This window comes from Bacillus rossius, chromosome 1, assembly GCF_032445375.1.
Source record: "Bacillus rossius redtenbacheri isolate Brsri chromosome 1, Brsri_v3, whole genome shotgun sequence".
Classification (NCBI taxonomy): Eukaryota; Metazoa; Arthropoda; class Insecta; order Phasmatodea; family Bacillidae; genus Bacillus; species Bacillus rossius.
In genome coordinates, this window is record NC_086330.1 from 204,889,516 (window position 1) to 204,916,400 (window position 26,885).

The 26,885-nt window shown below is 38.1% G+C and overlaps 1 protein-coding gene across 9 annotated transcripts in view; it reads left to right on the plus strand.

Moving 5' to 3' along the window:
• LOC134527248 (glucose transporter type 1) overlaps window positions 1-26,885 on the plus strand; it is a 562,082-nt gene that overhangs the window by 279,147 nt on the left and 256,050 nt on the right. For all 9 annotated transcript variants that reach the window (XM_063359761.1, XM_063359758.1, XM_063359759.1 and 6 more), the window contains one exon: window positions 20,681-20,776. In XM_063359761.1, coding sequence (XP_063215831.1) covers window positions 20,681-20,776 — 96 coding nt within the window. The remainder of the gene's footprint in view (window positions 1-20,680; window positions 20,777-26,885) is intronic.

Sequence of the window (26,885 nt, forward strand, 5' to 3'; positions counted from 1 at the left end):
CACCTGTTAGAGCCGGCGGGCACTTTTAATTACGAGATGCAGTTTCCCGCGACACAGATCATCTCGCGTCGCGCCTGCAGACAGATCTCCAGCGAGTATCGGCGAATCGGCAGACTTCATCCGACCGCTAACGACTATGTAGTCGCTTTGTATAAGGGATGCTATCCCTCAAGTCAATTCTAGTAGATTAGTCTGTCTGCATAGTTTAGTTATTTGCCTTAGAAATTTTTATCTTTTATATTTAATCATGAAGAAATCATCCGCGTCCTGCCGCGCAATTCGCGAGCTCCAGATCCTGGCTGACTCCACGATGGCAGCGTGCTGGGCAACTCCCCTGTTTTGGTGAGTGATAATTCGCGACCCCCCCCCCCCCTTTTTTTTCCTTAAATTTTTTTTGGGCATTTTCTGCCCCATAGACTGCCTGTATACAAGTTCTAATCAGGTTTGATTTGGACTGTTGCAGACAGGGTCGATGACAGGGAGAGACTGATGCTCCCATCTCATGGCCCCCTCCCCTTTCTGTTCCGTGGGTCACATTAGAAGAAACAATTTCTACTACCCGACGTGATCGTTTGAAGACCCCGGGTGGTAATGTAAATTCAACATTTCCCCCTTACCTAGCTACGAACTATCTTAAGCGGATGACCAAACCACCAGCGACCAGTGTTTTTCTCAAGAAAATGTAGAACGAATAGAAATAATTATCAATGTAATCATCGGATCCATCCAACTTTGGGTGTCAAACTTATAATGCAAATGTTTATATGTCAAACTAAGAATGTAAATTGTTTTAAAGATTCGCGGGCCGGCCCCATTTTCGTTTTTCTTTTGTTAATTTTTGAAACTTGTTAAAACCTTGTGTGTGTAATATAATGGAAACAAGATAATTCTTCAGGGCAAATAAAACAGGGAAACTATAGATCAAGTTAATCGTGTAGTTTTTATTTATCGATTTTAACGATCCCACAACTTCCTCCTTGCTTGTTACAGGAAGTTCCTAAATTTTGTTTGTTCCCCACCTCGTGTCGCCTCTGGTAAATCAATTTATTTAACTTATTTTTTTTTTTTATCCAGCATGTTTCCAAGGCTCTTTTTTAATTAATTCCAAATAATTCAATTTTGAGGCACGAGGGGTGTTACAATATGTATATATATGTATGTATATATATGTATATATATATACTTTTAAGTTGACGATTATTTTGGGGTCTATGGGCCTGAAACAAAAAATAAATTGTATAAACAATTTCTGGAAGTCGCACCATGGAACAGCTACAAAATTTCTGCGCTTAAACACGCCCACACGTAAATATACAGTGGTATTACTCCTATTTGTAACTGTTGCTACAATGATTTTTGAATTTATTATTTACTCTTTATTAAATCAGTATTTTTAATTGAAACTTTAATATACTTATATATTAAGTAAATAATTACCCCATAGATTGAAAATGTAGTATGAATATTCTTTTTATTTCTAAGTGTCAATATCAAGCTGCTGCTTCAAATCCTACATGGTGAGTTTTTGAGAAGTGTAAGTTTGTATATCGTATTTCTTCAAAATATACCTAAATTGTTAAATTAGCAATTAACTATTAACTAAGTACTGCGTGTCAAACCGAAACTTACTTATTATGGCACTTACAAATGCAATATCTACCGAAAATAAAACTACAGATTGGATTTTTGTAGGTTTAAAAAACCAAATTGGGTTCAAAAGCTTAAGCTTTGTTTTATTTCATATTCAATGTTTTTTACGCGGTTGTTTTAGTGTCAGTCTGTGGTATTTGAAAACATTTTTAAACCGTTTGTCCTAATTTAAATATTGTTACTTAGCACACTGTCGCTATTATGATCATTATTTCTATTATCATCTTATAATTTTAGCAATCTAACAAGCTTGAATATAGTTTTTACTATTTTGATTGAAGTAGAATTTTTGAGCCAATCTTTACTTTTCTACTTTTCGTAAATATCATAATTAGTTATATTATAATTGTATTTTAAGAACCATATTATTCTTTCTATGCACAGGGTGGGCAACACACTCAATAAAAATTGTAGGCACTGAAAAAATATTTTCGTCAGTTAACACTTTTTAGAAACAATAAAAATGTTATGTTACTAGCAAACCTCATTTATGTTACAGAAGGCTTTTGGTAAACACAAAATACTTGGTAAAGTTTTCTATTACAAAAAAAATTATGGCTGCCACCATACTATTTTTTCAGTTGAAAAGGCTTTTAACTTTGCTAACACTTAATACTAGTAAAAGTAATCAGGTGTGGTGGGTAGTTCCCTCGTATTTGCGAGAAACCAATATGTTGTATGCAAATCCTGTTGAGTTGGATGTTTGTGTTTCACATTGCACGTACTTTCTACATATACCTTGTCCCAGAACTCAACGTCAAGCAGGGAACAGTTTTAGGCCAAAAGTTATGGTTTTTAATCAAGATATTAAAATTAAACTTTTGTACTTTTAAGTTACAGGAATTTTTCCAAGGATTTTAAAATCCCACTCTGCACTAAATTATTATATACTGTCATAACACTTTATTATACACAAACATGAATAACCCTACTATTTATTACAATTAAAAATTAAATAAAAAATGCTTTAACTGGAGGGGGAGTTATTTTCACGACGTGTACGCTAACTAACTACGCCTAGCGCAAATTTGACACTCCGTGTCTATTGCTTACATCGTCTAGATGACAACAGAATTACTTTGTATCAGTGGCTTAGCGTAAAAACATTGCACGTCCACTTGTATTTGATTATGTAATTTTAGTTAGTGTTGAAGCATTCGAAGCTACTATGCAATCATGGGATGTCCAAATAAACTGGAAGCTCAAAAGTTGAGGTGTTTGGCTGCACGGACGGGGTGTGCGAGTGATAAGATACTCTCCTCACCCGAAGGAGTTCCGGGGGATATTCTCAGCAGGGTCTGACCCAGATCCTTCCCTAGTGGGAAACGAAATGTTGGTAGACTATGTTTTTTGTTGGCGTATTCCCCTTTCCCCACCCAAGCATCCCGTCAATGCTACAATGCGATTGCTTCAACCCTATTCATGCCCAGTGACCTCTCTGTAGACGAGATGATGAAGTTAAGTCCTACTTCTTGTGTACAGTATAAACGAGTTTAAATAAGTTTCATTTTTTTTACACAGAAGCTTTATTACAAATAGAAAAATTCAATGTCTCAACAAAATACAACCGTTTAGATATTTTTTTACATAGTTGCCTCCGACATGGATACAATTTTGGTTTGGGGAATAAATTTCAAGAAACCCACTTTATTTGAAATCTGTGGTTAGCTATTTCAGGAAGTTCTTCACAGCCTGCGGCATCTCTCCTGAAACACTAGTACCTGCGCCTGCTCATACCGTCCGAGCGCGCGCTTCCCGCATACGTTTTGCTGCCGCCCTGAGCTCTGCTGCTTGTCTCTGTTCTGCGCATGCGCCATGGCCCCTCTGTCCTCTGTTCTCGCTCCTCGCGTCGCGAATGCTGGAAATGGGTTTTCTCACTCTGTGGGACAGCTTTCCCGTGGAATATATATATATATATATATATATATATATATATATATATATATATTAGTGGAACGTCTTTCGTAGAATGAAAAACACGTTCTAAACTAGCTCATGCCATCGCTTGCAGATGGTCGCTGAGAACAGTGGCGCACCCAGGGGGGGGGGGGAAGTGTGGTTAAACCCCCTCCGAAAATGTGAAGAAAAAATCTAGAATGGAAAAAGTAAAAACATTCCCAGTCCCAGCAAAATAGGTACGATGGTTTATGGGCAGCGCTCAATCTACCAAACTTTGTGAGATGTTTTCACGTCAGTGTATATATACATAATTGTGTTAGTGTTACATTTTTAGTTTGCTACCGTGAATAACTGTTAATTTTTTTACAAATTAGTTTGTGTTATATAAAAACTAAAAATTGTTTGTGCGCTACGTTTATCTCAATTTTTGCATAATTTTGGACTGTATTTCTGCAGTTTTAACTAGACATTATATGTGTGAATTTTATACCCTTGAGTAGTATAGGAATGGGGATACTGGGACAGGCGCCAGGCGCTGGAGCTGGGAGCCGGTCAGCCATCTTGGATTGTGACGTCATGGCAACCATCTTGGATGAGTGTGACCTTGTTCTTTGACCTTGACCTTAACATTTGATCCATAAAATTGTCAAAATTCTCCAAAGTTGGGCAAAATTTGCCCAACATTCCTCAAAATCTGCCAAAATTATCATTTTTGTGGAAAAAAAATTCCGCCAAAAAATCTCAAAAAATTCCTCAATTCAAAAATCAGGATTTCGAAAATCCTCAAAAGTCATTTTGCCTTAGAAACCACGAAAATTCCTTAAAGAGGCTTAAGCATCATTGTCTACAGCCTCCGATAAGCCTCTGACGTCATCTAGGATTATGACCGCCATCTTGGATTATGTCGTCACCGTATTGCAATTTTTGTTACGGCCGCCATCTTGAAAAACATTATCATCTGTTTTTAATGAAAATTTTTTTTTTAATTTATAAAAAAAATTTAAATAATAAAATTTTAATAAAAAATATTTAAAAAAACAAGCATTTACGAAACGGAGCTCGGAGTCCTCGGTTCGAACCCGACGAGTGCAAAAAAAAATTAAAATAGCGACCGATCCTTCCTAACAGTGGCTGCAGGCAGACTGATTCCCACCACTTTTTTTCAAAGCATATATATCGCCAGTGAGCATGACGTCATGTCCGCCATCTTGAAAATCCGTAATTTTAATTCTAGAGATTCGGGGAAAAATTTAAAAATAATTAAAAAAATTATTCATCCTAAATATATAATAAAGAAATCCTTAAAACCACCGTTTCACTTTTCGTGACGGCCACCATCTTGAAATCACCCGCTGGAGATCACCATCTTGTTTTCGTCCGCTAGAGTGTGCAAATACCATGTTAGTATAATTATCTGGTCACCACACCTTTGACCTTGACCTTGAAATTTGACCTTGACCTTGAACTTTGACTTTGACCTTGACTTTGACCTTGACCTTGAACCTTGACCTTGAACCTTGACCGCGAACTTTGACATTGACTTTGAACCTTGACCTTGACATTTGACCTTGACCTTGAAATTTGACTTTATCCTTGAAATTTGACTTTGTCCTTGTCGACCATCATGGATCCGACATTTTATGTTCAGTACATGCTACCAGGAGTTACCACCTGCTGGAGTACACCATCTTGTGTGTGTACTCGTATTATAGAGTACATTTCCATCTGGATAATTTTATTCTAACCCACTACAGTGCAGTAATCATTTATTACCGAGGTGCCCCCACCATCTTGAAATCATGTAATAATGTAGCTAGAAAAGCGGGAAAAAATCCAAAATTCATCAAAAAAAATCACTCATTAACTTACATATTGATTCGATCCGCTCCAGTCCTTGGTTCGATACTCTATCGGTGCAATAATGTTTAATTTTAGATATGAAAAAAATAATAATTTCAATAAACCACATTCAATATTCTTAAAGAGACCTTTAATCCTCTACTACCATCATACTATCAGACATCAAGACCAACATCTTGGAATATTCGTAATAATTAACCTAGAAATTCAGGAAAAAGTTAAAAATTCATAAAATAAATTTGCAAACAATATACTGATTAATTAGGTCGACTAAGGTCCTTGGCAAGATCCTGGACGAAGCTAAAATAAATTTAATTTAAAAACCAGAAAAGTGTAAGGTTCGAGAAATAAAACACCACAAAGTCTTTTACAAACATAAAATTTATTACACAATTTCTATCCTACTGGAGGATCACTTGCGAAAGCCAGCAATCTTATAAACATTTAGCCCTGCATAGATGTGCAACGAATACTTCTTAGCTCCAACAGCTCCAAATGCTCCAACAGCTCCAAATGCTCCAACAGCTCCAAATGCTCCAACAGCTCCAACAGCTCCAAATGCTCTAAATGCTCCAACAGCTCCAACAGCTCCAAATGCTCCAAATGCTCCAACAGCTCCAACAGCTCCAAATGCTCCAACTGCCTTTTCTTTCAACAGCTCCAATGATATTGCGCTACAATGCTACGGGTCTAAGAGACTACGAGGCTACAAGGCTACAAGGTTACGAGTCTACGAGTCTAAAAGGATCTAGCTGGTTTCAAGTTATACATGTCTGCGAGACTGCATGAATAAAAGACCGCATGGCTACGAAACTACATGTCTATGAAGCTACATGGATACAAGTCTACTCGGCTCCAACAAGCAATGTACACACAGTACACACAGGAAAATGAACGTACACACAGTACACACAGGAAACGGAACGTACAAACAGTACACACAGGAAACGGAACGTACACACAGTACACACAGAAAACGGATTGTACACACAGTACACACAGAAAACGGAACGTACACACAGTACACACAGGAAACGGAACGTACACACAGTACACACAGGAAACGGAACGTACACACAGTACACACAGGAAACGGAACGTACACACAGTACACACAGGAAACGGAACGTACACACAGTACACACAGGAAACGGAATGATTACACATACAGTAGCGGAAACACACAGGCTTAGTTGGAAATCAGAATACTATAAATAAAACATTAAATTTTTACTTTCAATATTTAATTACTTCTCAACATTACACAAAAACAAGTAAAAGAAGCCATTATTGTATGTAGCCAGCTTTCCTCAGTTCTTTGAGTATGAAGGATATTTCTTTGATGCACGAATAGTTTCCTGCACAAAGCGAGCCATGTAGAAGTCTTAGCCGGTCAACCAATATGTTTGGATCTTTCCATGATGTGTAATCAATCTCTTCTACCACCATCTTACTTGCCTGTTTATTATAAATACTTTTAATATCACAATCGTCCCAGTGATCATAATAAGCATTATCAGATTTATTTATTATAACACGACGTTTCCATCGTTTATGTCTCAGGACATCGCCACATTCTCCGATCTTGTCAGCTCTAGTTGCTTCATCACAGTCTATGCCTTTGTCAAGCCTCAGAGTCACTGTAACAATCACTGTAGAAGACATCCTCTTCACCCAGATTACCGTATGAATTCGCTATCGATGATGTCGAAGTGTCTTTATCGTCTTCATGCTTCCTTTTTAGGTGTCCATCATATTTACAAAGAATGGAGGATCTACTGATATAGGCTTGAATGTATTCTAACTTTTCACGGTGTTGATACTTCCATTAGTTTGTCTTCCCGATGCCATTAGCATCCTTCAATGTATGTTCTTCCTCACGATTGGGTGAGCTAATACCATCACGCTCAGGACAAGGAAAATTATTGCCGTAATGCAGATCACTCTTCTTTAGTCTAGTGGATCCATCGGTGTCCTCTATGCCGTAAGTAGACTTGACTTTACATGTTCTACCATGTCTTTTTAAGCTGTCAATTCGTGTTAACAACCTGCTACAACGATTACAGCTTAACATGTTGCGTAGTGGGTTTCTAGCACAATCATTCTTCTCATGACGTCTAGCATTCCTTCTCATGACAAAATCCTTGCCACAGTATCTACAGCGGCTTCCTTCCGATTCACCTGCAGATAACAAATCCATGATCCATGGTAGCTTCTGTGACTAATGTTAGATACAAACTAACAGTTTTCTCCAATTGGAACCATTTCTTAAATAGAATTTTTTTAATATTTCATCAGCGAGAGTTAAGTTATCTAATGCAAAGCAAATTGATGCAAGTAGTTCTGGCTGTCATCAACAGATGTCGCCACGTGTTGCTTGCAGGAAAATAATATCTATTTCATAAATTTGGGATGCGGAATGCTCACTATCGATCGCAAAGGAAGGTTGGCTTCGCTAGACTCCAAGGAGAAGGAAGTTCGTCCTTCCTGTTAGTGCTTCTTAGATGTCTCAGAGATTATTATTATTCGACTGAGTAATGATTATTTTTTAAATTTACACCTGATAAAATATTACAAGTGATGATTAAGTAGCAAAAGTTCACTAATTAAATGCAACCTTGAATAAAATGACATGCCTCATTAAGTAAAAATATCCTTCATGCAGAGATCAATTTCTCATCAGTAACCAGAAGCACTCGGAGAAAACCATCAGATGTCTAGTCAGGAATAATCAGAAGCACCCAGAGAAAACCATTAAAATATTGTCAAGAATAATAAGGAGCACACGGAGAAAACCACGATAATATTGTCAAGAATAATCGGAAGAACATGGAGAAAATCAAAATATTGACAATAATAATCAGGAGCACACGAAGAAAACCACCATAATAATGACAAGAATTATCAGGAGCACCCGGAGAAAACTACCATAATATTGACAAGAATCATCAGGAGCACACGGAGAAATCGTTCATAATTATGACAAGAATAAACGGGAGCACACGGAGAAAACCACCATAATATTGACAAGAATAATCGGAAGCACACGGAGAAAACCGCCACAAGTTTTCTTTGATATCATAAAATTACAAAAAAATTTTAATAAAAAATTAAAAATAAAAACGAAAAAAATTCAAAATCTGATTCTGGCTTGTACTAGAACTCTAACTTTGCACATCAAAGAGAAGTTCACAAGCTAGCAGAATGTTTGTATTTTTTTCGTTTTTATTTTTAATTTTTTATTAATTTTTTTTGTAATTTTATGATATCAAAGAAAACTTGTGGCGGTTTTTTACGTGTGCTTCCGATTATTCTTGTCAATATTATGGTAGTATTCTCCGGGTGCTCCTGAATATTCTTGTCATTATTATGGTGGTTTTCTTCGTGTGCTCCTGATTATTATTGTCAATATTTTGATAATCTCCGTGTGCTTCCGATTATTCTTGACAATATTATGGTGGTTTTCTCCGTGTGCTCCTTATTATTCTTGACAATATTTTAATGGTTTTCTCTGGGTGCTTCTGATTATTCCTGACTAGACATCTGATGGTTTTCTCCGAGTGCTTCTGGTTACTGATGAGAAATTGATCTCTGCATGAAGGATATTTTTACTTAATGAGGCATGTCATTTTTATTCAAGGTTGCATTTAATTAGTGAACTTCTGCTACTTAATCATCACTTGTAATATTTTATCAGGTGTAAATTTAAAAAATAATCATTACTCAGTCGAATAATAATAATCTCTGAGAAATCTAAGAAGCACTAACAGGAAGGACGAACTTCCTTCTCCTTGGAGTCTATAACCCGTCCCACTCTTAGATTGCAGTACACGGCTTATGGCGCGCGCTGTTGCCAAATCTCTAACACATTACGAATTTCAGGAGATGCGTGTATTTGTAATTTGGATCGAACAAGAAGCATTTTAAGTTATCATATAGTAAATTATAATATTTTATGCTATTACACATATAAAATTGTAATAATACCATTTTTATGTAAATTTCAAATAAAAACTACCTATTGTAGACGAAAATTTCTTATAGTTTGCTTTTCTGTTCTAAAAATCCCATATATATATATATATATATATCACATTTTTATGGGCCCGATAAATGCCGTATTTTTGGACAAGTCATGTCCAAAATGATAAATAAAATACAGTAATGGAAATTCTCGGTCGAGTAAGTTATGGGAAAAATCCGAACAATTGGTTCGAAATGGGGAAGATTTTTTGAAAAACAGGAAAATCGCAACAACTCCCATAATATGAATAATATCGAATCCGTTTTAACGTATGATAACTCGGATTACCTAATGCCGAAAAATGTTTTCTAAATACATTTTTGATACGACCAGCCATAACTGCATGGGTTCGAAACAAATTTTCACCGGACAAAAAAACGTAACTGCCTTAGTAGACACCTTATTAAATCTGTTTAAATTGTTTGTAATAATATCATAGTTATTTTCCAAAACTTTGTCTAAAACAATGTTTGATAAGATGCTTAATGTTGAGAAGGATAGAAAAGTAATTCAAAATTTTGTACCATGATCGCTATTAAATTCCTTCGTATTTATTTCATACATTTTACATATTATGTTCAAGAATCGATTATAATATTTTTTGTTGACTAAGGAAGCCAGGTATTTGAAATTGCTTGTAGGACAGAACCCCACTTATCTAAACACATGACCCTGTTTCCTCTTACGAAGGCAGCGCGCGCTCTATTACTGATAAGACACATCTTTAACAGATATTTCCACGGAATCTGTAGAAGCAATTGAGATGGGGCTGCTTTTAAAAACTAATTCAATTCATTGTGAACATTTTTCACGCTTTCGTCCCCCATCTATCTTTAATAGAAAAAAAATATTCCGCGGGTCAACTTTTTGATGTTTCAGTTTGTGAGAAAATGCATTTCAATATATTAAAAAAAAATTTTCAGTGAAACCTGTACAGTTTTTGTCTTAAAATTTGTTCGGTGGCGTCCTAAGGCATTAATTTACTAATAAAAAAAATCTGAATGAAATACACATGTAGGTTTTCTTTTTTTGATGTGAAACATATCGGAATACTTCAAAACAGTTCGCAGCGAAAGAGTTATGTTTTTTTAATTTTTTCGGACACTTAAAATATTGTTAAGTATTCAAAATAAGCATTGTCTGATGCGTATTTTGATTCTATACAATATGAAAAAAAGCTTGGTCCAAAAATTAAAATTTTAAATTTCGTTTGATATTTGGCAACAACGCACGAAGAAACAAGGACAGTGCTAACGGCAATCGGCGTGTGTTAGAGAGAGAGAGAGAGAATGCGCTCATTTACTTCCACACTGCAATCTAAGAGTGGGATGCTCTATAGCGAAGCTAACCTTCCTTTGCGATCGATAGTGAGCATTCCGCATCCCAAATTTATGAAATAGATATTATTTACCTGCAAGCAACACGTGGCGACATCTGTTGATGACAGCCAGAACTACTTGCATCAATTTGCTTTGCATTAGATAACTTAACTCTCGCTGATGAAATATTAAAAAAATTCTATTTAAGAAATGGTTCCAATTGGAGAAAACTGTTAGTTTGGATCTAACATTAGTCACAGAAGCTACCATGGATCATGGTTTGTTATCTGCAGCTGAATCGGAAGGAAGCCGCTGTAGATACTGAGGCAAGGATTTTGTCATGAGAAGGAATGCTAGACGTCATGAGAAGAATGATTGTGCTAGAAACCCACTACGCAACATGTTAAGCTGTAATCGTTGTAGCAGGTTGTTAACACGAATTGACAGCTTAAAAAGACATGGTAGAACATGTAAAGTCAAGACTACTTACGGCATAGAGTTCACCGATGGATCCACTAGACTAAAGAAGAGTGATCTGCATTACTGCAATAATTTTCCTTGTCCTGAGCGTGACGGTATTAGCTCACCCGATCGTGAGGAAGATCATAAATTGAAGGATGCTAATGGCTTCGGGAAGACAAACTAATGGAAGTATCAACACCGTGAGAAGTGAGAATACATTCAAGCCTATATTCAGTAGATCCTCCATTCTTTGTAAAAATGATGGACTCCTACAAAGGAAGCATGAAGACGATGAAGACACTTCGACATCATCGATAGCGAATTCATACAGTAATCTGGGTGAAGAGGATGTCTTCTACAGTGATTGTTACAGTGACTCTGAGGCTGTTGACGAAGGCATAGACTGTGATGAAGCACCTAGAGCTGACAAGATCGGAGAATGTGGCGATGTCCTGAGACCGAAACGATGGAAACGTCGTGTAATAATAAATAAATCTGATAATGCTTATTATGATCACTGGGACGATTGTGATATTAAAAGTATTTATAATAAACAAGCAAGTAAGATGGTGGTAGAAGAGATTGATTACACATCATGGAAAGATCCAAACATATTGGTTGACCGGCTAAGACTTCTACATGGCTCGCTTTGTGCAGGAAACTATTCGTGCATCAAAGAAATATCCTTCATACTCAAAGAACTGAGGAAAGCTGGCTACATACAATAATGGCTTCTTTTACTTGTTTTTGTGTAATGTTGAGAAGTAATTAAATATTGAAAGTAAAAATTTAATGTTTTATTTATAGTATTCTGATTTCCAACTAAGCCTGTGTGTTTCCGCTACTGTATGTGTAATCATTCCGTTTCCTGTGTGTACTGTGTGTACGTACCGTTTCCTGTGTGTACTGTGTGTACGTACCGTTTCCTGTGTGTACTGTGTGTACGTACCGTTTCCTGTGTGTACTGTGTGTACGTACAGTTTCCTGTGTGTACTGTGTGTACGTACAGTTTCCTGTGTGTACTGTGTGTACGTACCGTTTCCTGTGTGTACTGTGTGTACGTACCGTTTCCTGTGTGTACTGTGTGTACGTTCCGTTTCCTGTGTGTACTGTGTGTACGTTCCGTTTCCTGTGTGTACTGTGTGTACGTTCCGTTTCCTGTGTGTACTGTGTGTACGTTCCGTTTCCTGTGTGTACTGTGTGTGAACGTTCCGTTTCCTGTGTGTACTGTGTGTGAACGTTCCGTTTCCTGTGTGTACTGTGTGTGAACGTTCCGTTTCCTGTGTGTACTGTGTGTATACGTTCCGTTTCCTGTGTGTACTGTGTGTATACGTTCCGTTTCCTGTGTGTACTGTGTGTGTACGTTCCGTTTCCTGTGTGTACTGTGTGTGTACGTTCAGTTTCCTGTGTGTACTGTGTGTACATTGCGTGTTGGAGCCGAGTAGACTTGTATCCATGTAGTTTCATGGACATGTAGTTTCGTAGCCATGCGGTATTTTAGTCATGCAGTCTCGCAGCCATGTATAACTCGGAACCAGCTAGATCCTTTTTGACTCGTAGCCTTTTATCCTCGTAGTCTCTTAAACTTGTAGCATTGTAGCCCAATATCATTGGAGCTGTTGAAAGAAAAGGCAGTTGGAGTATTTGGAGCTGTTGGAGTATTTGGAGCTGTTGGAGTGTTTGGAGCTGTTGGAGTATTTGGAGCTGTTGGAGTATTTGGAGCTGTTGGAGTATTTGGAGCTGTTGGAGTATTTGGAGCTGTTGGAGTATTTGGAGCTGTTGGAGTATTTGGAGCTTTTGGAGCATTTGGAACTGTTGGAGCTAAGAAGTATTCGTTGCACGTTATGCAGGGCTAAATGTTTATAAGATTGCTGGCTTTCGCAAGTGATCCTCCAGTAGGATAGAAATTGTGTAATAAATTTTATGTTTGTAAAAGACTTTGTGGTGTTTTATTTCTCGAACCTTACACTTTTCTGGTTTTTAAATTAAATTTATTTTAGCTTCGTCCAGGATCTTGCCAAGGACCTTAGTCGACCTAATTAATCAGTATATTGTTTGCAAATTTATTTTATGAATTTTTAACTTTTTCCTGAATTTCTAGGTTAATTATTACGAATATTCCAAGATGTTGGTCTTGATGTCTGATAGTATGATGGTAGTAGAGGATTAAAGGTCTCTTTAAGAATATTGAATGTGGTTTATTGAAATTATTATTTTTTTCATATCTAAAATTAAACATTATTGCACCGATAGAGTATCGAACCAAGGACTGGAGCGGATCGAATCAATATGTAAGTTAATGAGTGATTTTTTTTTGATGAATTTTGGATTTTTTCCCGCTTTTCTAGCTACATTATTACATGATTTCAAGATGGTGGGGGCACCTCGGTAATAAATGATTACTGCACTGTAGTGGGTTAGAATAAAATTATCCAGATGGAAATGTACTCTATAATACGAGTACACACACAAGATGGTGTACTCCAGCAGGTGGTAACTCCTGGTAGCATGTACTGAACATAAAATGTCGGATCCATGATGGTCGACAAGGACAAAGTCAAATTTCAAGGTCAAGGTCAAATTTCAAGGTCAAGGTCAGATTTTCAATGTTAAGATTCAATTTTCAAGGTCAAGGTTTAAATTTCAAGGACAAGGTCAAATTTCAAGGTCAAGGTCAAATTTCAAGGTTAAAGTTCAAATTTCAAGGTCAAGGTTCAAATTTTTTTAGGACAAGGTCAAATTTCAAGGTCAAGGTCAAATTTCAAGGTGAAAGTTCAAATTTAAATTTCAAGGTTCAAATTTCACGGTCAAGGTTCAAATTTCACGGTCAAGGTTCAAGTTCACGGTCAAGGTTCAAGTTCACGGTCAAGATTCAAGTTGACGGTCAAGGTTCAAGTTGACTGTCAAGGTTCAAGTTGACTGTCAAGGTTCAAGTTGACGGTCAAGGTTCAAGTTGACGGTCAAGGTTCAAGTTGACGGTCAAGGTTCAAGTTGACGGTCAAGGTTCAAGTTGACGGTCAAGGTTCAAGTTGACGGTCAAGGTTCAAGGTTCAGGGTCAGGGTTCAAGGTCAAGGTCAGGGTTCAATGTCAAGGTCAATGGTCAAATTTCAAGGTCAAGGTCAAAGGTGTGGTGACCAGATAATTATACTAACATGGTATCAGCATACTCTAGTGGACGAAAACAAGATGGTGATCTCCAGCGGGTGATTTTAAGATGGCGGCCGTCACGAAAAGTGAAACGGTGGTTTTAAGGATTTTTTTATTATTTAATTAGGATGATTAATTTTTTTAATGATTTTAAAATTTTTCCCCGAATCTCTAGCATTCAAATTACGGATTTTCAAGATGGCGGACATGACGTCATGCTCACTGGCGATATATATGCTTTGAAAAAAAGTGGTGGGAATCAGTCTGCCTGCAGCCACTATGAGGAAGGATCGGTCGCCATTTTTAATTTTTTTTTTGCATTCGTCAGGTTCGAACCGAGGACTCCGAGCTCCGTGTCGTAAATGCTTGTTTTTTTTAAATATTTTTTTATTAAAATTGTATTATTTAAATTTTTTTATAAATTTAAAAAAATTCATTAAATTCGGATAATAAATAAAGATTTTCAAGATGGCGGCCGTAACAAAAATTGCAATACGGTGACGACATAATCCAAGATGGCGGTCATAATCCTAGATGACCACAGAGGCTTATCGGAGGCTGTAGACAAGGATGCTTAAGCCTCTTTTAGGAATTTTCGTGGTTTCTAAGGCAAAATGACTTTTGAGGATTTTCGAAATCCTGATTTTTGAATTGAGGAATTTTTTGAGATTTTTTGGCGGAATTTTTTTTACAAAAATGTAAATTTTGGCGGATTTTGAGGAATGTTGGGCAAATTTTGCCCAACTTTGGAGAATTTTGACGATTTTTGAGGGTCAAATGTTAAGGTCAAGGTCAAAGGTCAAGGTCACACTCATCCAAGATGGCTGCCATAACGTCACAATCCAAGATGGCGACCGGCTCCCGGCTCCAGCGCCTGGCGCCTGTCCCAGTATCCCCATTCCTATACTACTCCCTTGGTTTTTACTCGTAGAGTGAACTTAATTTGTGTGTGTGAATGCAGTAAAAAGCAAACCGTCATTGTCAGTGATTTATGTTGCACAGAATGTGGGCTTTAATGTATGCTATGATTCTCGTGGTATTAAAATAATACTGATTTTGAGCGGACGAGACCCTGGGTTTGATAAAGGTATCTTTGTTTGATTATTATGTAAAACAAAATTTAGTACCGTACTCAAAACTGTTCTTTTTTCTACCAGCAGTATATTCAATAATTAGGTACCAAAACTTCTTAAATAGCACCAATTTTCACCTAGAAATCCAAATTTTCCCGGGAGAGAACCCCCGGACCCCCCCCTTTTTATTTTGAAAACCGGTATTCCTTCATAAAAAAAAAAACTTCAAACTCCCCCAAAAAAATTCCTGGGTGCGCCTCTGGCTGAGAAAGCATCAATCTCCGAGCCTTGATTCACGCGGTTGGTTCGCCTGAAGCAACTGAAAGGTAGTCGAAATGAAAGCACATTTTTTTTACTGCGATGTAATGAGTTTGTAATTAAAAAAGTTATAATAACAAAATAAAACAATAACTGATGACATATTATTAGTACACACGTATAATATAGGTATAGTTAAGAGTACTGAAAAATAGTACTCACTTCGGAGCGCTATAAAATCTTAGCTATTGACTTAATGAAAAATGATGCGAATAAACGTTGTTCCTCAAAAAACGATCTACAAAAATGGTCAGATATCATTTATTCGTAAAATGATAAACAAAAAAGTTATATCTAAAAATATAAATTTTTTTCTCGAATTTCTGAAGATTTTCGCTTATAACGTTTTTATTTATAGTTCTACGATAAAAAGTTACTGGACCAAAGTTGTAGAGAATTTAATTGGCAACAAAAAATGTTTAACATTTTTTTATCAAATAAATAGTTTAAGAGATATATCGTAAAAACCATTTCAACCCCTATTTTAAAGATGGCGGCCGTGGGACAAGGGTGGCGACCCCACAAATTTGGTTTTAGCTTTACACTGACCCCCCCTACACATCAAAATAATTAAATTGCGTCCTCTAAAAAGCGCAAGGTAAGGCCTAAAAAATGTAACATTTCAATGGACTATTAGAATTCTAGATCGTGTAAGCTTCAGCTGAACACTGGCCAACTTGGTGATAGGTGGGGATCAGTCACATCATGCACCAGAACATGGCTGCTTTAGGAGATATAAAATACTTGGTGGCTTTTAATGCGTGCGTGCTGTGTGTGCATTCACTCAACATTCAGTGGGCCGAGTTAAACGTGATTGATTGGCGTAATGAGGGACATGCATACAGTTAGTGAAAACATGCTGGTGGTATGAATGATTTCGTTCCATGTAATCCACACTAATAACAACTTACATAATGGTACTAATTTCTGTGATGTGGGTGACAGTAGCAAGAAAATATAAACAATATTTAAAACTGATAATATAACTGAACGGTAAACGCATACAAACTGTTCATTGTCAAAGCACATTTTTACTCAAGTTGAAACAGAAGAACCGTTATTCAAAAATATGTTAACGTCCATCAAAAATTAATTCTGTCTGGTTTGCTAAAAATATTTGTTTTATACTTCTAATTTTGGACGTTACCATAATATCTAGTAATCGCTCAGTCAATTAGCGCCACCTGATAAAACGTCATAGCATAATTGTTTCTTTGCGCTGCACTGCCCTCCAAGAATCACTACAAGATACTCATCTCTACATTAATCATGCAATGAAAACTGTTTCACTTTTAAAATTGCAAATAAATGACATGTAAGAAATTCCGGGTTGTTGGTATGGAAGGCTTTGAGAGTAGTTTAAAAGTGGCTGTCTCGCCATACAAGGAGTCCTGATGGAGATGGTAGTGTTTAAATGGTAAGATCATCCACGGAGGCCTAAGATGACTAGATCTCTCAGGTTGTCTAATCCACTTGATACTCAATACTTATTTGTCAGATGGAGCCGGGGGTCGAGCCCACGTGGCTTCACTCGACGATCACGGCTACCAATATATATCTAATAGGTACTTAGTCGTGCAATTAAGGTACGTGGGTTATGAGTATCCAGTGGTTCGCAGCCCACTATCATCTTAGAGAGTTAAATTGTCGTCCCCGGTATGTCTCCATTACGAGCCTCTAGTTACCGCATCACCCCTACACGAGTACCATTCTACTGCGTGAAGTCTCCATGTTTGCGATATGACATTGTTGGGTGAGCATGTGTGTCTACTACAAGTCTGCGCATATCTCATCAGTTTTTAAGAGACAAGCTTACAGGTTCAAAATTTATATATTTATGTACTTCAGTTAAAATTCTTTCCAGGCTATGCCTACTGTATTTAGGAAGTATTTAGGAATAAGGGCTAGTGCTGTGTTGTTCATTGTAAGAAATATGCCGAATGTGTCCAATCTGTAAACGTGTAGGCCTAATCTTGTTGCTGCCGCCAATCACGTAACAGATGCAAGGGCGGGTGGAAGCATGGTAACTTAATTAGACCCAGCTCAGCCCTGGTCTGGTTTTAAACCATAATTAAGAATTTAGAGATCGTAAAAACTGCTAATAACGTAACCATTAATTACTGGCCTGTTTAGCTGAGTGACAATTAGTTGAATATTTTTCTCTATTAAGATTTTTCTTGAACCATTCAGTATCTCCATCCGAGACTAATATAGTTATTGCATTTGAATACAGTCTTCTAAGTCGCTTCAAAACATACGTTAAAGTATGTTTTGGAAGGAAGGTACGTAAGAAAAAATAATGCGTTTTATACTTAATTTTGTTACTTTAAATAAAAAGTTTTTTTTGTAGTCATATCATTTTTATTCTTGTATTTACCCCGAAATTGTATATGCGTTCATACATTTAATTAAAACCAATTTTGTTTGGTTTTGGTTCGGGATAAATTTTGTGAATCTTACGAAACTTTCCCTCTATTTCGCTCTCTCCCTCTATTTCTCTTTCTCCACCCCCCCCCCCCTCCCCCAAACACAAAATGGTAGCCAAGTCGTATTCTAACAAATATTTTGGCGACTACAGAAATTTTTTTTCCCATATAAATTCATTTTTATTGAGAGTATAAACTAAAAAGTAACCTTGACTGACCTGGTTCTTAATTAACCTCGTAAGTGGAATTGCACATTGTGATTTTCTTCTGATACGAGTTTGAATTGAATGTTACTTTTGGTTAGTAACTTCAGTCTAGCTATGTTTAAAATGATAAAAGTATCAATAATAAAGTTTGTCTTATTTATAAATGTGCATGACGACTTTGCAATAGCGTAGTTAGCAAAGCAAGTATTAGTCAAATTATGCGTTATACATTACCACTGCAAAAGCATTTAGTGTATGTAATAATGTGTCGAAATCTGTATCATTATTCTCAAACCACTATTTTTTTTATTTCTGGAAGTATGAGTTAAGAAGCGATTTTTCCATTTTGTTTAAACAATTAGTATTTAAGGAACAGGTAGGTAAAAAAATATGTTAATAAATGTTAAGTCGCTTGCAACTACTCCATTTATGTAATTATATTTTCACGATAGGATAGCTCTTTGCAGCTTTGTCATCTGCAGTATCCAGAGGCCTTCCAGTCCGCTGTGAAGATGATGATTGACAATCCTATCATTATGGAGGATATCTGTTAGCGTATCCGCGGGTTTCTTTTCTTCTAGACTCTTGATTCCTTTTGTTCTACCCTCCTCTTCCCCCCCCCCCCCCCCCCCAGTTCCTCCTGTTTGGTGACATGATGGAAAAGGAGGTCTCAAAGGAGATTGCTGCTGTTTGCAAAGAAGGCCCGCAATTATTTTCCCTGGGAGATTAAAAATGTGCTTCGGCGGTAGACCCAAAGACCACAGCTTTCCCGTTAGCACTTCTTCCACCTGAGAGAGCGAGAAAAGTTTTGGAACACGAAGCGTTTGAAAGAGAGAAAGTAGAATGGTTTGGAACGGCTCGACGATAAAAGTGAAGGTCGGGAAGAGACGTGCGCCCGCGAGCAAGGCACGGACCTGCACTGCGTGAGGCTCCAACCGCGCTGCCTCTGTCAAACTCCAACACCGACTTGACAGGAAAGCCGGTGGGTCTAGAAGCATGTGATTTCGCATAGGAGTTATTTATATAACGCAGGTGAGCACTAAGAAAGGAATTTTGATAATTCATCCATAAGTAGAGAATGAAAGTATGTATGGAATTGTGTCATTTTTGAAGTTAGAAATATGGAAATTTGTGTTTAGGCTTCTGTTTAAAAATAAGTCGTGTGTCACCGTTTATTGGTAATTCATCAAAAATGAGAAATACTTTCCCATTGGGTGCATGGCTAGTTACACGACTATATAGCCCAGACGATATGTCAAAAAAAAAAATTTTGAATGTAAATAATCTCCCTTCTCCTTTTTTTTTTACCTTTTAAGAAAACATGGGGTGGGGTAAGTAAGTGGTCTAAATTCAAAATGGCAACCGGTTTCTGCCGTTGCGTTGACCGTCATCCTTAATATAAGGTAGGATATTTTGTGTGGAATAACGCGGCAATTTTAAACTTTTGACTTAAAATGATAATTACTAAAGTTGTAGGGAATTCTTTACCAGATGGTTATAATAATATGCAGTATACGATGGACATTTTTCGAAATTATACCAGAAAAAGCCGCGAAAGAATTAAATCCTCAATAAATTTATTTTTAACTTCTCTTTCATAAGATCAAAATCGGTTCTTAAATATTTATCCTAGGGAAAAAATGGTATAACCCAAGGTTCGAGGCTGGGTCGTCCCTGCTGAGTCGTGGGGTTGGGTGCTTGGGGCGCTTACCAGCCATTCGCATAGAGCTGCCAATTTCCGGATGAAGATTTGGGGTGCTCGCTATCACACAGAGATGTTGTTTTTACTCAGAGGTGATGTTATAAACATTAACAATTGCTTTTTGTTTACGCGTGCATATTGCTGTTCAATATATCGGTACAGCCAATTGTTCTGTAGAACTCTGTGATGTCATTGTGCGATTTAGACAAATATGGAAGCGACAGTTTTCTTTGAAAACTAAACTAAGGGTTTTTGAGCAGGTCTGCAGTGTGTTTGTGGTATTTTATACGTTATACCTCGGATTTCCAGATTTTTCCACGGACTCGCCTAAATCAACGTATATACATTTATTTGAATATTGTATACCTTAAATTGTACTATCCAATATTTGTCTATTACAAATTAATTTTGATAGTATGATTTTTTTAATAGACTTGACCAATATGTTGTAAATTTCCCTTGTGATAGTAACTGGTCGTTTTGTAAGTAGTAGTTGCATGGCTTGTAGCACGTAGTGCCACGTGGTGACTCCAGTGACTGTGCGGTGACAAGACAACAACTAGGACCTGGATTGACCTGTGTTGTTCTTGCAGGGGCTGACCTTCTTCCTCTCGTACGCAATCCTGGCGGCCATGTTGGGGATGCTGCAGTTCGGTTACAACACTGGAGTCATCAACGCTCCCGAAGTGGTGAGTACAAGCAAGGGGAAATATTGTCATTCGCCTTCTTCATGTGAAGTATGTGACTTTATCACGTTACCGTAGCCACCGGACATACTCATGGGCTTGCCTATAGTTCTGATAAATGATCAGGATCAAGATGCTAACCTCTTGATCTAGTACATAGCCCCGACATAAATGTTTAAGGGATCATTCCTTCAAGAACAATAAAGATTGGTTTTCCTCTCAATACAATATAGAAAACCAACATTAAATAATAAGTATCAGTTCAATCACTGACCAGGCGAATGGCCTGCGGTACACCGCATGCAGACGATTCGTGATTCTGGGGGGGGGGGGGGATGGGCATAACTGCTCATGAAAAACAAATGACACAACGACGCAAAACACAACTTCAAGTGTAATGAAAAAGGATAAAAATTATTGGGTACAGTACCTTAAAATTAACTAAATCTAATTTTCCATCTCCCGAAAAACTTAAAGCTTTGAAGCCCCCCAACAGGAAGGGGTCGGGTGTTGCTCTAATGCATTGGGAGTAGCCTACTTTAAATTGTTGAAAGTCAATTCCAAAATTCAGAGGCTTAAATTCGAAAAATATTCCATGTCCTCTTTTTCCGACATCAAAAACGTATCCCTCGGTTAAGCTATCTTCTCCTAGGTGGGAAAATAGGGGATGGGAGAATAAGGGTGGTAGACTTGTTAAAGCTTAGACAGTACCATCGGTCTAGCCATTTTGTTTTGCAGCTTTTGAAAGTTTCAATTTTTATGTCGAAAACTTCCGTCCGTGATTAATGAATAAAATAGAATGAACGACACAAAAAGATGCGCGTTAGAAACCCTACTTATTCGAAGCACAACAGAATATAAATGTTGGGAAATGCGTGTTATTATAATAGTGTGAACAACATTAAATAATTTCCAGTGACATAAAAAACTAGTGAACTGTTAAAAGTTTACTCTCCTGTCAAATGTTACCGCAGTTTTAAACTGCTCGGTAACATCTGCCACTTGAACATGCTGGGCGAGCTTCTGCTGAATTCAGAGAAACACAATAGCTTGAAGGTGCTGCTGTGTCGTCGTCGATCTCAGTTTGTTTTTAGCGTGGCCCAGTTGATAAAACCCTCTGCGCAAGAGCATCTGGTTACTGGAATGCCAAATTATTTGGTCGGCAGTTGGGAGAATTTTTCAGGTGTTGATGGTCGTGTGAGTTAACCCCATCCCGCGCTCTAATTATGCATGAAATTCGCGAACAACGGGGTATAAATGTAATGATGGCGGAGAATGTCAATATGTACTTGCAATTTTTCAATGAAAATGTCTAGAAAAGCATACCGACAAAATTACAGGTGCGAACAGAAGCGAGCAAACTTGAATTTCCCGCGCATTAAGCGACACTCCGCTGACTGAGAGGACGAGCGACCACAGCGCAGTGGCGTTCAGACGCTCCAGGGAAGCAGGCGACGAGCCGGACTAGGCTTCTAGTCGGACATACGCTCTAGCAACTAGCGGTTTGGTGGACAGCACAGTGGATGGTATAGTGAGTACAGTGCTGCGATTACAGATTTACAACCAACATCAGCATGACAGACTGAACATTCGCAGAGGTGTCCGATGTGCTCATGGGGTACGGGTGGGGGGGGGGGGGGGGGGAAAGAGGAAATGCACCGAGGGCGCTTTTGCAACAGAAATTCACCTAATAGGAAGACCTTCATTCGTCATAACCATGGACTGCCTGAAACCGGGAGTTTCATCCAGAAAATAAGATGATATACACCAAACAGTTGATTGTTATACATATTGGTAATTCTTAACAGCTCCCGCACACTAGGCAACCAAGTCTTGGCGCTCAGAACCACACACATGGCATCATCGGTGGCCAGCTGGCCACGTGTGCAGCAGCTGCGACCACCTTCAAGCCACCACACCGCGGCCAGGGGCTCGATTCTGATTCGTGACTAGCGCCCACGACAACCTGGGGTAGGCGACATTACGACTCCGCCTACTTGTAGCCTCCAAGCACTGCGGACTACTACGCGGCACCATTAGTGCTGAATGCTGGGAAATAGCGATATCGTTTCTGCTATACCCACGAGCAAAAGTTGTCAAGATGGCGGACTCGCAAGTGTGGCAGCACGCACGCGCAAGTTCGCTTTTTGGTCATCAGGAAACGTACTAAAATTATCGGTGTGTCAAATTAATATATTTTTTTAGCATAAATAATTTTAAATTGAAATAAACATAACTTTAAGAATTCGGGATTAAACTAGCTTCATTACATTTATAAAGTAACGTCTCAAAGTTATGGATTATGTGAATCTGTAGCACAACGGTAAAGTGCAAGGTGCCAATGTACGAAACATGAAGGCCAATACATGTTTTGGACTCTTGACATTGCATTTTATTTTTAAATTTGTATATACTTCATTATTATATTATATATAAGTAGTTGGAAATAGGGGGTTCAAGCACAGGCGGAGGAGCCAGGAGCCGGCCGCCATCTTGGATGACGTCATTTTTGACCCAAAATTCCTCAAAATTCCTCAAAAATGACTCAAAATGACTCAAAATTTCCCGTTTTCGAGGGAAAAATTCCCGTTTCGAGGGAAAAATTCCCGTTTCGAGGGAAAAATTCCCGTTTCAAGGGAAAATTTCCCGTTTTATTCCGTAAAAATCCCAGTGGATAGAAAAGTCCTAATAGTGGCTTAATCATCCCTAACTCAAGCCACTGTTAAGCCGCTATCTGGACTTGACCTTGAAACCGACCGCCATATTGGATCCGCCATCTTGGATCCACCATTTTGGATGACGTCATTGTGTTCTAGAAAATTCCGGCGATGTGTTTTCCACCATTTTGTATGATGACGTCACCGTTGCACTTTTCGTCACGGCCACCATCTTGGATTCGAATTTTTTTTTTTGAATGAAGTTCGATGTAATCATCAGCCGCCATCTTGTTTCGTCTGCTGGTGGCCGCCATCTTGTTTTCGTCTGCTGGTGGCTGCCATCTTGTTTTCGTCTGCTGGAGGCAGCCATCTTGTGAGAGTGCGCTCACGCCATGTTAGTTTAATTCTTACCCGCTAGAGTGCAGTAATCATTTATTATTACTGTGACACCCACCATCTTGTCATTTGGCCACCATCTTGAAAATCCATAATTATTTAGCTAGGAATTCGGGAAAGATTCCAAAATTCATTAAATAAATCACCCATTAATTTATTTATCGAATCGCTGGATTCCCGTCCTTTGTTCGATACCTGATCGATGCAATAATGTTTAATTTTATGTAAAATAATAATAATTTCAATAAACCATCTTCAACATTCTTAAAGAGACTTTAAAACCTCTACTACCATCATCCTATAAGCCATCAACACCACCATCTTGGAAAATTCGTAATTATATTGCTAGAGATTCGGGAAAAAGTTACAAATTCATTAAATAAATTTGCAAACAATAAAATGATTAATTAGGTCGACTCAGGCCCTTGACACGATTCGGAATGAAGATGGAAAAAAATAAACATAATATAATAGTGGCAGGTTCGAGAAAGGAAACAACACAAGTTCTTTCACAAAATAAACTTTATTACATAATTTCTACTTTACTACACGAACACTTGCGAAAGCCAGCAATCTTATAATCATTTAGGTCCGCAGCGGCGTGAAATGACTAATTCTTAGCTCCAATCGACTTATACTAGAAAGAGTCCAGCCAGAACCTTTACAGACATAGTCCTCCTCTTCTTGACAGAGTTTCTGGATACCGTTTTTAACAGTATGCTTCACATCGTTAGAACTGTAAATTACTGCAGCCGATGTCTTGAATGCACACTTCTTCACTTCGTCTTCGAATGGATACGGCTTTCCATATATACAGACCAACCACAAGTTGTATTTTAATGAACCGTTTGTTGCTACATCATCAGTAAGCTGATTGATTATGTTCTCTTTGATATCATCAAGAAAATTACAAATATCTTTCGACTCACCTAACGTATTTAGATAATAGTAGTCTTTCAATGTCCCACGAAATGCAGACTGCGCCAAGTAGAACCCATTATCATTCACTTGTAATGCGCCGAACACAGTCTTAGGTTTATTTTCATGTTCAGACGTCATACCAATCGGTTGCTGCACATCGGTTTTCTTGCTTGTTCTCTTACAAGTCTCCAATCTAAAGCGAGGAGTCGAAGTTTCTACAGGTAGTTCTTCAGTAGACACACGGACTTTACCGTTGCATTTTTTCACATGTCGTCGCAAACTGTCAATACGTGTAAACCATTCATGACACCCATCACAGCGAAACTTTATACGAGATGGATTCTTCTTGCATTTACTCCGCTCATGTCATCGTGCATCATGAGAAAATGCGAACGACATATCACAGTAGCTGCAAGGATACCGTGGTGATGAAGACGATCCTTTCAGACCCAAACCAGATGATGTTGTTGCAGCAGTTACACCATCTCCAGGCATACTCTTATGAACATCAATACATCGTTGCTACACCGAAACCTTTACTTTCTGCCGCACAGCAGGTCCTTTGCATGTCTTCATGTGCGTTTTCATATTATCTTGTCTTGCAAATTGCTTGTGACATTTCTCACAAACAAACATTTTACGATAAGGGTTCTTAGCGCATTCTCTCCTCTCGTGTCGTCGAGTATTGCTACTGTTTGTGAAAATCTTGTCACAGTAACAGCACCGATGTTCGTTAGTCGGTGTTGAATCACCAGTCATTGAAGTTTCCATCGAGGGCGAAACGAAGTTCGACGAGTTTTCCTGAATGGTTTTTTGAAATTAAAGCAAACAACGTAAATGTTAAACACATTTTTATTTAAATCTTATTACAAACAGCAAGGGATAAAAAAATCACTGATTTAAAAGAATTAAATAATGAGTAATAAAAGTACATAATATTCACACACTGCACATCATAGTGACAAAGTCAACATAACCTATTTACATAAACCAGAAATCCAATACCTAAATATTAAGCATAACTACAAGTTACATAGGATATAATATACTCTGAAATACATATTAAAGAGAAAATTCATATAAATAATATTATACTTTGCTCAATAGTTCCAGAAGTAATGAACGTACAGCTACACGAGCAATCTCAACAGTTCTTTCATCACTAGTGTTTTCTGTGGAACATACTTGAGTGGTGTCTTCACTGATCGGACCTAGATGACTGAGATCTCGGGTTCGACTCTTGCGAGATGTAGGAAGGCGAAGCTGACGCCTGCGTTTATGCTGGACTGCTACTGATGTAGTAGGTGCTGGCGATGTGGGACTCATCTGGGTACAGCTAGATGATGTCTGGACTGACGAAGTCTGACCACATGCAGATGCTGGCGGTGACTGAATAGTTGAGGCACTGAATGTTGCAGAGAAATAATGACATTTTTGCCAGTACTTACGATAACTGATGTGTGAAGCTGTGCTAGCTCTGCAAGGCTGATGCTAGTTCTACAGGTATGACTGCAAGGCTGCAGTGCTGATGTTGTCTCTAGGATGCTGAATGTCAGACTGGTTGTAACAACCTTTGGTATCGTAGTACACACAAATTTATAATTCGTCTTCATCACTATCCCCCAAGCCACTATCCGTTCCTTCATCCACATCTTTGTTCGCCTCTTGCGCTTCCTTTGCGGCCTCGATGCAGGTCATAACAGCCTGATATAAATAGGTAATAAATTCCTCTTCCTCAGGGAACTCAGCGAGAATGTTGAGGGTGGAGGATGTAAGGTGGTAATGTATATCATTAAAGTCCATACCTATGTACCGACGTACTACCTCCATTACAAATTCCCGAACATCGTCCATCGTAACACTGTTTAAATTACAATCGCAAACACTCTCCGTGTAAACACTGGTGGAAGCCATGATGATGAGAGCGTGGTTAGAAGCAGACTACCACGTTAGCATGGAGATGTCGTCAGAGACCCCCCACACCACTGGGTGACAGTTACGGCGACTCCAGAACTCGCTCGAAATATCCTGCACAACACATTCCAAAAACATGATGTAGCCTATGGTTGACGGCACAAACACCCTGAGTGGCTCTGTGTGTTTCCTCCTGCCCGAACACGCGCTGCTGTGAAAGCCTC